Source organism: Sceloporus occidentalis, unplaced genomic scaffold (genome assembly GCF_023333645.1).
Source record: "Sceloporus occidentalis isolate IW3139 unplaced genomic scaffold, rSceOcc1.0.p SCAF_122, whole genome shotgun sequence".
Lineage (NCBI taxonomy): Eukaryota > Metazoa > Chordata > Lepidosauria > Squamata > Phrynosomatidae > Sceloporus > Sceloporus occidentalis.
In genome coordinates this window covers 2,823,555-2,835,037 of record NW_028317102.1, presented here as the reverse complement: position 1 = coordinate 2,835,037, position 11,483 = coordinate 2,823,555, and the positions used below count along the sequence as shown (strand labels likewise).

The following is an 11,483-nucleotide window of genomic DNA, read 5'->3' as shown; positions in this document are numbered from 1 at the left end:
TTACGACAGCACGTGGAGCGTTACGGCCCCTCTCTGGCGTTTTAGGATGGCCACCGCTTCATCGTGAGTGACCCCCTCCAGGCTCTCGCCGTTCACAGATAAAATCTGGTCTCCGCGTCTCAGCCTCCCGTCTGCAGCAGCTGCTCCCTATAAACGAGAGGGAAGAGTGTGGGTTAAACGGCGGATCGGCCCCATTCGGCCCCCGTCTAGTCTCCCATTTCTCCCGCTGTAAAGACTCAAACCTTAATCAGTCGTTGGTCTCGTCTTAGATTCAGGAGCCGTATGTCTATCCCATGCATGTTTAATGCCCTCCCTGTATTACCCTCTATCACTACTGCTGGGTGGCTGTTCCACCTATCTACTACCCTTTCCATAAAGTAAAAAGTGCCTCATTCTGATCCACATCTAAAATGTAATTGCCAGGGAACTCGTCCACAGCCCCGCATAAATATCTGCTGCCTCTCTTTTCTCGGGAACATCTGTGTTTAATTATTAAAGGAACGATTACTGTAACCGAGGACGCGCTGCGGGTTTTAATAATACTTTTATTGTTAGAGCTGAGTTGGGGAAAATCCTTGCAATGCGTATAACATCTGGCGTCTGTTATACATAAATCCGCGTGGTTACATCGCGGGACACGGCGGAAAAGTCACCGCAATTAATCATCCCGGAAGCCGCAGATCATTATTAACCGCTTGTGTGCCAGAGAGATGCACGAAACAACCCGCTCTGCGTGAAACAGTCACCGGGGAAGGATTATTATATAGATTATTACATTCTGTTAACAGGGGGCGGGATCACCCCATTGTGTTAACAGGGGTTAGACCATTACATTCAGTGAATGGGGGGGTTAGAGTATTACATCATGTTATTGAAGGTTAGATTATTAGCGTTCGCAAACAGGGGTTACATATTCTGTTAACGAGGGGTTACATTATTATAGTCTGTTAACGAGGACAGATTATTTAATTCTGCTAATGAGGGCAAAATATTACATTCTGTTAACAAGGGTAGAATGTATTCTATTAAAGGGGTAAATATTATTATATTATGTTAATAGGGGGGTTACATAATTACATCCTGATAACGGGGGTGGTTTGGAGGATTACATTTTTTTTAAGGGGGGATATATTATTATATTCTGTTAAAGGGGGGGCTAGAGTATTACATTTTGATAACAGGGGTTACATTTTTACATTCTGTTAATGAGGGCGGTTTGGAGTATTACATTTTGTTAACCCCTTAATGACAAAGCCCGTACATGTACGGGCTCAAAATGCATTGTTTTCAATGGGTTTTGGGACCGCCTATTGTCCTTAAGGGGTTAATTAGGGTTAAATGACTACATTTTATTAACAGGGTTATATTATTACCTTTTGTTAAAGAGGGCGGATTATCTTCTGGGTTAGATTACTACATTCTGTTAACAACGGCAGATTATTACATTCTGTCAATAAAGGTTAGATTATTACATTTTGTTAACAGTGGGTGGGATTACCCCATTGTGTTAACAGGGGTTAGACCATTACATTCAGTGAATGGGGGGGGTTAGAGTATTACATTATGTTAATGAAGGTTAGATTATTAGCGTTCACAAAGAGGGGTTACGTTATTATATCCTGTTAACGAGGGGTTACGTTATTATATTCTGTTAACGAGGGGTTACGTTATTATATTCTGTTAACGAGGGGTTACGTTATTATATTCTTTTAACGAGGGGTTACGTTATTATATTCTGTTAACGAGGACAGATTATTTCATTCTGCTAACAAGGGGAAATTATTACATTCTGTTAACAAGGGTAGAATGCTATATTCTGTTAGGGGGAAAGAATATTATATGATGTTGAGGACAGATCGTTTTGCCCTGTTAATGGGGGAGATTATTACATCTTGTTGACGGAGGGCAGGATTTCTTGTTTGTGTTCGTACCGAGCAGTGGGTGAAGGTTTAACAGAACGACGAACTGGAGAAAACAAATTCATCAAATATTTACCTTTGAAAATATTGTCTTGACATAAATTGGCAGGTCTCCGTGGGGGCTACCGTAGCCCCCCACAATGCTGAACCCAAGCCCGTCTGCACCTTTCTCCAAATGGATAACTTTGGGGACGGGAGATCTGAAAGACAAAAGAACATTAGTTATTGTCGTTCATTTCTTAAGCAATAAAGTAGACTTAACCCAGTTCCTCATCTGACACACCGGGGTCCCACCGCTAGGCGTCCAAAAGAGAATCCTTTACTTTTATTAAATAAAGCACAACATTCCGGAATAGAGAGCCTTCCCAAGGTGCGGGTGACGCGTCCGGGTCCCGGAGGACCGAAAGGGATCCATATGCTTCATACGAAAGGCGGCTGGTGCCTGGACCATCTTTGTGATGGACAGATGATTGCGTGTTGTGAGTACGAGTGCGTGAGACACGTTAGGGGGTCTCCTGCGTCTCCCCTGATCTATGCGCTAATGATTGGTTATAGAATCAGACGATACTCACTCTCCTTCTTCTGAGTGTTGATCGGAGGTCACACTTTGACCCGGGGACATACTCTCCAGCTGGCTGGCGATAGCGCTGATATTGGTGTCGGCTACGACCTAGAACAGAACATGCACAAGAATATTACACGCTCGGAACATGATATTTCCTACAAACAGAATGATACACCAACATGGATTAGAACGGCGGGCAACAAGGATCTGGGATAAGTTACAGACATCAGCAAGGCCGAGGAAAGAGCCAAGAAATTGACCGGATTACGCTACTTCTGCCCAAATTTCCCCGAGAGAACCCAAATATCTCCTAAACAGCGGCTGAAAAGCAAAAAAGCACAAGGTATAGGCGGCTTTAATAGATGAATGTTTTGCTAAATGTTAGAAAACCAACGGTTCCTCTTTAAATACGGTGATGAAAATAATGAGGGATCTCGAGCTCAGAGATGACGTTGTTGGAAATGATAAATAAAGAATCCACCTTTACGTCCCCAGAAAAGCCCGATACGGAGCATTAAAGGAATCTCGGTCTCTGTATCATTTCTCCGGCACTCAAACGTTTGGTCGCCAGCATTGGGCTGGCCTCCAGAAGACGATTTAATAAAGCTTTTCTTGGGTTTTTTCCCCCCCGATTCCACGGGAGGGCGACAGACAGCTCCGACTGGTTTTGTGTTGGTTCGTCGTCGGGTATCCCGCCGCGTTCTGCCTCAGGCCTCCCTGTTGGGTTTGGTTCGTTTGAAGATTCCCTCCTGCTTTCCGATCATAAACTTTCTGATTATCTCAGCATCAAAGTGACCGAGACGCGCGGTGGGGGGGTTTGTCTGGTAGAGATTTAGAGCGTTGAGAAGACCGTGGAATTCTAATGTACGAAAAGCAAATAATGATGAGACGGCGGGAAGGGAACCCCGACGCGGACAATGCATCCGCCTAGTTATTCTCAGGCATATCTGTCGGCTGGATACAAAATGTTTGTCATTCCCATGGAAAGTATATTTTTGGCCTTAAAAGTATTTAATTCTATCCGCCGTCACCTGAAACACAGACAGTCTTCACGTGGATCACATTCTTTAACCATCTGTCTTATGCTGGATTGATATTTAAAGCCCCCGTCGTTGACGGCATCCAGAGTAACCTTTTGAAAAAGAAACGATAGATATCCGACGATGTAAAGCACGTTGAACACCAAATGTTATCGATTTCCGTATGTCAGGCCGGCCAATTACTCCAGTTTCTTCTTTTCCGTTCACGATGGATTGAGGGCACGATGAACGCGCGGTCGCTCTTGGCTCCTGAAGACCGCAACGAGACAGCCTCCTCTTATCTCATCCCAACACCTGCGGACGGCCGATGGAAGCGACGCGAGGCGGGGAGACGCTCATCTTCCGTTTCCCAACAGCATCTGCACGACCCTAAAGCGCTCAGACGAGCTAATAATCAGCCTTTCTACCCCAGCGAACGCAATTATTGGATGTCTCACTGCGGTCGGCGCCTCTCGTCAGGAAGGAACATAACCAACAAGTCCGTCGTGATCGATAAATGAATACATTTGTTTACTTAATTCTTCGGAAATGGAACATAAAAAAAATAATCTTTTAATCTAGTGGTAGAGGGATTTAAACATGCGCGGGACAGACATACGGCCCCTGAATCTAAGACGAGACCGACGACTGATTAAGGGGAAACGGGCAGGTCCGACGGGCTGGATGGGTCCGATCTGCCGGCCGGAGTCGATGTTTCTATCTACGCTGTGCGGTGATATACAGAGACTCGCGTTTATTAAATGTAAGGTTTAATAATACGATCGAGGAGGCTGCTACAGTGTATCTGGAGAAGACATTTCTGAGAAACTTCCAGAAAGCGTATGTAGCTATACATCGTTCACTAAGTTGGCCGGTTAAAAAGGTAACAACTTCGACTACAATGTATCGCATCCGTATCACCAATAGTGAAACGCTCCAATGCATATACCAGGGGTGTCCAACCTGCGGCCCTCCAGCTGCTGCAGGACTACATCTCCCATCCTCCTCAGCCAGCCCTTTAGCTGAAAGAGCATTATGGGAGATGTAGTCCTGCAGCAGCTGGAGGGTCGCAGGTTGGACGGCCCTGGCATATACCTTATCATTTAAATAATACATAGTAACCTACATAGTCGTTACGGTTGATAAAAGACCGAAGTCCATCAAGTTCAACCCTTCTACCGATCCTTCTTGCCTTTGATCCAAAAGGACCCCCCCCCCCCAAAAAAAAAAAAAAAGCTATTTTTTGGATTTTGCCACTTAGGGGAAAAGATCATTAGTGACTCCAAGAGGCGATTAGATTTCTCCTTAGATGAATAAGCTCTAAAATATTAATTTATTCTATCGCTTACAGCCCTGTATACCCCGAAGAACAACGAAACAACGAAGCCGCCTTCAAGCGACGCGTACGATGAAGATGTTAGCGTGCGGTGCGTCCGGCTGTGCCCATTTATTTCACGCACGCCGGTGGTTCGCTTATCAGCCGCACCAAACGCTGAATTTGGAATTTGTTCTTAAGGAAAGTTTAGGGGCCCCGATGGGAAAAGCCTAGATACCCGCAATGAGCTTCCCCACCAATTACACAGAGTCTCTCCGAGACCTCGTTATCTCCGCTCCCCGGCTGGCCGTCTATTAATCTCCGTACCTGCAGGATTATCGAGCCGTACGCGTTCTTCAATATATTGACGACGTTCGAATGAGAAAGCCCGTCCAGCGGCTGCTTGTTGATACTGACAATGCGATCCCCGACCTACATGCGCAGGAGGAGAACAGAACAGGTATTACAGACAACATGAAGCTTTAACAGTAATTACATCTTGAAGGTAGCGACCTAATATGTTGGTGCCGTAGGCAGGTTAATAGACGTCACTGAGTCATACGCATGCGCGGTGGCGCCGTTACCGCAGAGGTCGTTTCTCAGGACCGCGTTGCAGGTCAATAGGAGCGCGTTTAGTAGATAGCTCTATACTTACTTTTAGTTTGTTGCTGCGCGCTGCCACTCCGCTCACTTGTATCATAGCGATAAAGACAGGAACGTCCCCCAGCGGACTGCCCTTCCCTCCAGCTATGCTGATCCCAAGGGCGTCATTTGGCCCCTGTCAAAAAAAAAATAGCGCATTCTTAGGTGATAAGTCCCAATACTGATAAAAAAAGGATTAAAATAATGCTCATTTATTCTCTGCACCTACCCTGTTTATCTCCACAATCCTGGGTTCCATTTCGGTTCCTGTCGGGATAAAAGCATTTCAATGTTTTTTGAACCGGAACGCCCTGTAAAACCCCACAGAGAAAAGGCGCCCTCTAGCAAACGGCACGGCTATTGCAAGATCATCCTACCGGTCGACTGACCCGATTCTCTGTAGCTGCGTTTAGGTACATTAGTATAACAGGAACTGGACATGCGGGGGTTAAACCCGTAGAGTAAGATGTGGCATTAAAGACGTGACCATCAGCAGACCCAATCTCATCGGCAGGAAAGTCCTGGTTCTAGAACTTTAGATATTACCTGAATTTCTGTGAGAAGAGTCTGGGGAGGATTTCATGGAGCTAACAAAACTTTGTAGACTGGAAATGGCTGGAGAGAGCGATGGCCGCCCAGGAGATGGAGAGCTCTGCCGACTGACCTGGAAACATACAAACCCGTAGAATATTATAAATGTCCCGCCTGAATAACCATTTAGTTACAGTCAGCTTAGACTAGTATTAAAGTTCCGCACTAGTCTTATGTTCTAGAGAAATGCATATAGGAGCCCCCCTCCCCGGCCGCCTCTGCTGAAAACAGGAAGCATACTTGAGTACACTTCCTGCTCGTGGGTTCATTATCATTCTCATGCTACTCAACTGGAGCTGAGCTGCCACTGAAATCAAAGGGAGTAACAGCAGCCAATCGCATGCAGGTTATTCTTGTAAACCTCTCTTCTGTGCTCGGTGGCATATTGTGGCTGGGGGTGCTAGGCATGACTCCTGCCCCCCCACCACTGACCTCCACAGCCTCTATGCTGAGGGCCAGGATAGGACGTCATATGGTGGCGCACTCCATTTGAAGGCCAACTAACTTTGCTATGGAGGCTGGGCTGGCTACGCACCCAACCATCCCAACTGGTCCATGGAGAGTCCGATCAGCCAATAGGGCATTCTATTCCCCCAGAGGGACCCTCAGCAGGTCACAATACGACCAATCAGAAAGGAGGTAGGATGTATGGAATTTTATGGGATTGGGAGGGTTCTGGGCACAGTAAGAGTCAAACGTTCCATTGCGTGTAGATGGAAGACGATCATTATGGCATAAGAAGCTTTTTAATGCCATATTAATAAACTATTTTAAAGAGGTCGATATGAAAGACCGGATAAAATGGGGTTATTTACATGCACTTAGCGATTCTAATATTTCTCGCTGCTACACGATAGAATTTAAAAACAGTTCTGTGCCGAAAAAAAGCCTGAGGTCTCCCCGGAAAGATCAAAGGACCTTTGCGAGGCCGAGTGCGCATCTCTACGGATTCTTTATGGTCTGTTCCGTCTGGAAATCCCGACAGCGAGACCTCCGTATCTCCGTGAAAGGCACAAAACCGGAACAGAAATAAAATAGCGTGACCCTTTGTTAAAAAATATATATAAACCAAAATGATAATTAAAAAAAAAAAAAAATAGCATGACCCTTAATTAAAAAAATTCTATATATTATATATATATATATATATATATATATATATATATACATAGCATGCTTTAAATCTAAATAAAATAACGTAAATAAGATAAAAATAAAGATCAGTTATTCCTTCCTAAAAGTGATTTGCGCACATTCTTAGTTAATGTTAATAAACATTTGCTCCTGATTTACAGAGAGAATGTGATCTTTTGCTATGTTTGGGAGAAGTAAATGAATGAGACGGTTTAACGATCTCGGTGGAATGAAACCATATGATTGTCTCTCAGTAAGAGGGCTGCACACGTTAGGACACCGGGTAGTAGCGTGTGTGCCGATGTTAGATAATCGATGGTTTATTGTTCCTTGGTGGATAAAGGAGACACGTTCCGCTGTAATTCCTATTGATCCAAGGAACGCCGAGATCCGAAGCATGAAATCGGTGACAATTACATTAAGACTTCACCGGGTCTGGGTTTTTATGATGAGCAATTATCTGAAGGAGGTCGATAATTCATCCTTTCTAAGTGAAGCGATGGTCCAAGGGACAATCCATGAATAATGGTCGATAAAGCACATCTGAAGCGCGCTTCGTACCGCTAAACAAACAAAAAACTTAGGCTGAAAATACCCCTAAATTATATAAAATCGGAGAGGGCGGCTGGATGGTGTTGCTCTGGGTCAGGCTTAGGGGCAGCAAGCAAGGTAAATAAATTTCTGGCTATGACATCATATGTCAGGGAACTGCTTCACCGAGACCTGAATGCAGGATAAATGAAGCAATTCTATAATGCCGTAAAGATAACAAAACCTCACTAAAAAGACGAAAAGCTGCCTTTCCTACCCGCCGAGAGGAACGGTTCTTGCTTACAAGATAATCCGACACAGAGAAGGAAGCCGTTCATATCCCAAAAACAAACAGAGTCTCCGACCTGACTGCCTTCGTAGGATTTTCTGGATGACGGCCAAGACCCGACGCGCAGTCTTCCGATCTCCAGATGCACGAGTCCTTGAGCACACTGACATAAAGAGAAGAGAGAAAATGCAACACACAGAAACACAGACTATACCGGCAGATCGGCCCCATCCGGCCCCCGTCTAGTCGCCCGTTTCTCCTGCTGTAAAGACTCAAACCTTAATCAGTCGTTGGTCTCGTCTTTTCAGGAGCCGTATGTCTATCCCATGCATGTTTAATACCCTCACTGTATTACCCTCCACCACTTCTGCTGGGAGGCTGTTCCACTTATATTACCTTACATTCCATCTAAGCCTCTGACTCTTATTCTCCATTCTCTGCGCCATTTTACATCACACGTCGAGATCGATGCTCTAAGTACCCCCCCCCATAATAAATAATCTCCGACGTCTTCCGATACCTGGAACACAGTCACAAAGTTTGCTCTCACCTTTAAAATGGCGGCGACGACTTCCTGCGAGGCGATCCTCACGTCCTCCCCATTGACCGAGAGGATCTGGTCCCCTTGCATTAATCTCCCGTCGTAGTCCGCGGCTCCTCCTTTCACGATGTCGGAGATGAAGACTCCGCTGCCGTTCCTGGGAGGGAAGGGATAGGAGATTCGTCAGGGACCACGTAACGCCCCATAGGATTTACACCTGTAACCACGCGGTACAACACGGCACATATAACCAGCGTTACCGGCCTTTATAGACGTCGAGGGTCATTAGTGGGATACTTTGTGACAAACACCGCCGGATATCAATAAGCCATACGTGCCGAAATGTATACGTTTTATGCGCATGTTTTGCTAATTTAGGGGAAACGTCGTACCTTTTACCAACAATGCTCAGTCCCAGACCCCGGCCGGCTTTCTTCTGAAGTTCCACGTGGAAGGTCTCCAGGTTCTCCTCGTCTTTGTACTGCCCTTCATCTCTGTACACCACCAGCTGGACCTTCTGCGGAGTCTGCCGGAGCGCGGTGATGGCTTCCTCGTGAGACGCGCTTCTTAAATCAACGCCGTTAACCTGCGACGGCAGCGGCGATGTTACCGTCACAGCCCCATTTAGTAAGCATTGATCAGGTTTACGTTCTACACCAGGGCTGTCCAACCTGCGGCCCTCCAGCTGTTACAGGACTACATCTCCCATGCTCCTCTATCAGCCACTTAGCTGAAAGAGCCTTATGGGAGATGCAGTCCTGCAGCAGCTGGAGGGCCGCAGGTTGGACAGCCCAGTTCTATACCAAACCTTTGCTGATAAATGAATAATATTAATGTAGGAATAATAAGCAGCGCTTGGCCCTGTGGGGTATCACTATTATATAGATGGATGTTTACCATCCCTGATCCCAGCGCTGGAGCGGAGGGACGAGGGGCAAATGTATATGGGAAGATTCTGGAAAATCCCCCCCCCCCCATGCATTTGGCAAATGGGATGCCCCAGAAATTTAAAGGGATCATATGCTGTCATATGCAATAAAACGATGGCTGGAGAGTCCCTTTAAGCAGCCGTTTAGATTTTCCCCTCGGTACGCGGGATCGGCAAGAACCATTTCTATTATTAAAGGGGACCCCTGAACTAACCGGGGCTTCTGACAGCTTATTTATAAGACAGCGCTGACGGCTATTACGGGAAATCATGTCGAAGCCGCGGTGCGGAGTAACATCTGATCTGAAAGATAAATCTCGCTTCCGCGGCTATAAATCCACAGAGCGGGCGCGACACTCGTTCCCAAGCGGAGTTTGCCTTCTGGGGCGGAAGAAAGTCTAATACGGTTACACGGGGAGGATGTAGAAGGCGGTGAAAGGTTTGATCCGTGTGATTGTGTGGGTACGAAAAAGGCAGAATATTCAAATTAAATTATTTTAATAGAAAAAACCTCAAGGATCTGATCCCCGGCCCAGAGCCTCCCATCCCGGGCTGCAGCTCCTTCTTCATAAACTTCATGGATCACGATGGCTTCCTGGCGGAAAACAGAGAAGACAATCTAAGGACCAAGTGCAGGCGCGTAATAATACTCTGTATCTTCACCAAGACGTCTGAGATACGGTCAGGGGGTGATTAATGCTTATAGGGACCATAAAACATACATACTTTATACGTACTTTAATATGCATTCTTTAAAAGCACCTATCTTAGGGAGAAGCTGCAGACACACAGCTGCAGCTGCCCTCCTCCATGGACTGATAATTCTCACCTCTGACTGGCGGCTTGAAGCAGCCAATCAGTGGCAGGGCCCTGCTCGCCTTGGAATCAATGGACATGCTCTCCTTATCGCCATAGGAACCTATAAGGATATTCCTGTTGACTGGACCATTCTGTTGGTTGCTATGGCGACAAGACCACTTTCGCAAACATCGCTCCAGAATCCCTTTTGATAAATGACTCTTTAACACGAGGTAGAGGACTGCACTGGGAGGTGGGTCCCGCGGGTCCCGCCAAAAAACTTGCGGGCGCGGGCGGTCTTGCTGGGGCTGCGGGCGGTCAGGCACTGTACCTGCGGGTCCCGGTAATCCCGCGCAGTCCCGCAAGGCTGTCTTCTCGCTGCTCCATTACAGTGTCTCCTAGCTTGCTCCGCCCAGGAACAAAACGGAGTCACGTGATGTGAAGTCACTTCCTGTGACTCCGCCTTGTTCCTGGACGGAGCAAGAGAAGAGACGCCGTGAGGGAGCAACTCGAGGGCAGCCGCGCGGGAAATCAGGTAAGGAGGCGGGCATGATTGGCCACAAATGTGGCGGGAGCGGGCGGGATTGGCCACAAATGTGGCGGGAGCGGCACACCCACATTGCGGGAGCGGGCGGGAGCGGGATTAAAAACTGCGGGAGCGGGCGGGAGCGGGATTAAAAAAGTAGTCCCGCGCAGGGCTCTAACACGAGGTTTAGGACCTCGTCAGAAACGCGCTACAGACCCGCAGCGCAGTCCGTGAGGAGACCGAGGAGTCCGCGGCACGTTTTTTTCACGTGGCGGAAGGCGTCTCTATGTACATAACGCATTCTTACAAGCGGCGTGTCTTTTCCACCCACGATACTGAGCCCGAGGCCCGAGCGGCCCTTGGAGATCTCGATAGTCATTTCTTGGCCCGGAATAACGGGACACGTCGCGGGATCGAAGGAGACGTTCCCTAAACAGGAGACATCTGTGTCAATTACAGAGACTTAAATATCTGTCTATACGGAAATATATATCTATACAGTGTATCTATCTATATACATTACGGCTACAAATATATCAACGAGGGAGGTCTTTACTAAACTACTAAACAGGGCTGGCTCACTGATTTATCTATACATTATACAGGGGGCCAGCTCACTGATTTATCTATACATTATACAGGGGGCCAGCTCACTGATTTATCTATACATTATACAGGGGGCCAG

General features: G+C 46.7%; 1 protein-coding gene across 1 annotated transcript in view; it reads right to left on the bottom strand.

Annotated features, from left to right (window-relative positions):
• The window catches only part of LOC149282160 (inaD-like protein), a 69,042-nt gene continuing 57,559 nt past the window's right edge, over window positions 1-11,483 (bottom strand). Inside the window, exons 33-44 of the mRNA XM_089498592.1 lie at window positions 11,106-11,227; window positions 9,986-10,069; window positions 8,939-9,132; window positions 8,556-8,703; window positions 8,082-8,168; window positions 6,007-6,124; window positions 5,690-5,727; window positions 5,474-5,596; window positions 5,146-5,250; window positions 2,492-2,589; window positions 1,996-2,119; window positions 1-147 (exon numbers count right to left, since the gene is read on the bottom strand). Coding sequence (XP_089354718.1) covers window positions 1-147; window positions 1,996-2,119; window positions 2,492-2,589; window positions 5,146-5,250; window positions 5,474-5,596; window positions 5,690-5,727; window positions 6,007-6,124; window positions 8,082-8,168; window positions 8,556-8,703; window positions 8,939-9,132; window positions 9,986-10,069; window positions 11,106-11,227 — 1,388 coding nt within the window. The remainder of the gene's footprint in view (window positions 148-1,995; window positions 2,120-2,491; window positions 2,590-5,145; window positions 5,251-5,473; window positions 5,597-5,689; window positions 5,728-6,006; window positions 6,125-8,081; window positions 8,169-8,555; window positions 8,704-8,938; window positions 9,133-9,985; window positions 10,070-11,105; window positions 11,228-11,483) is intronic.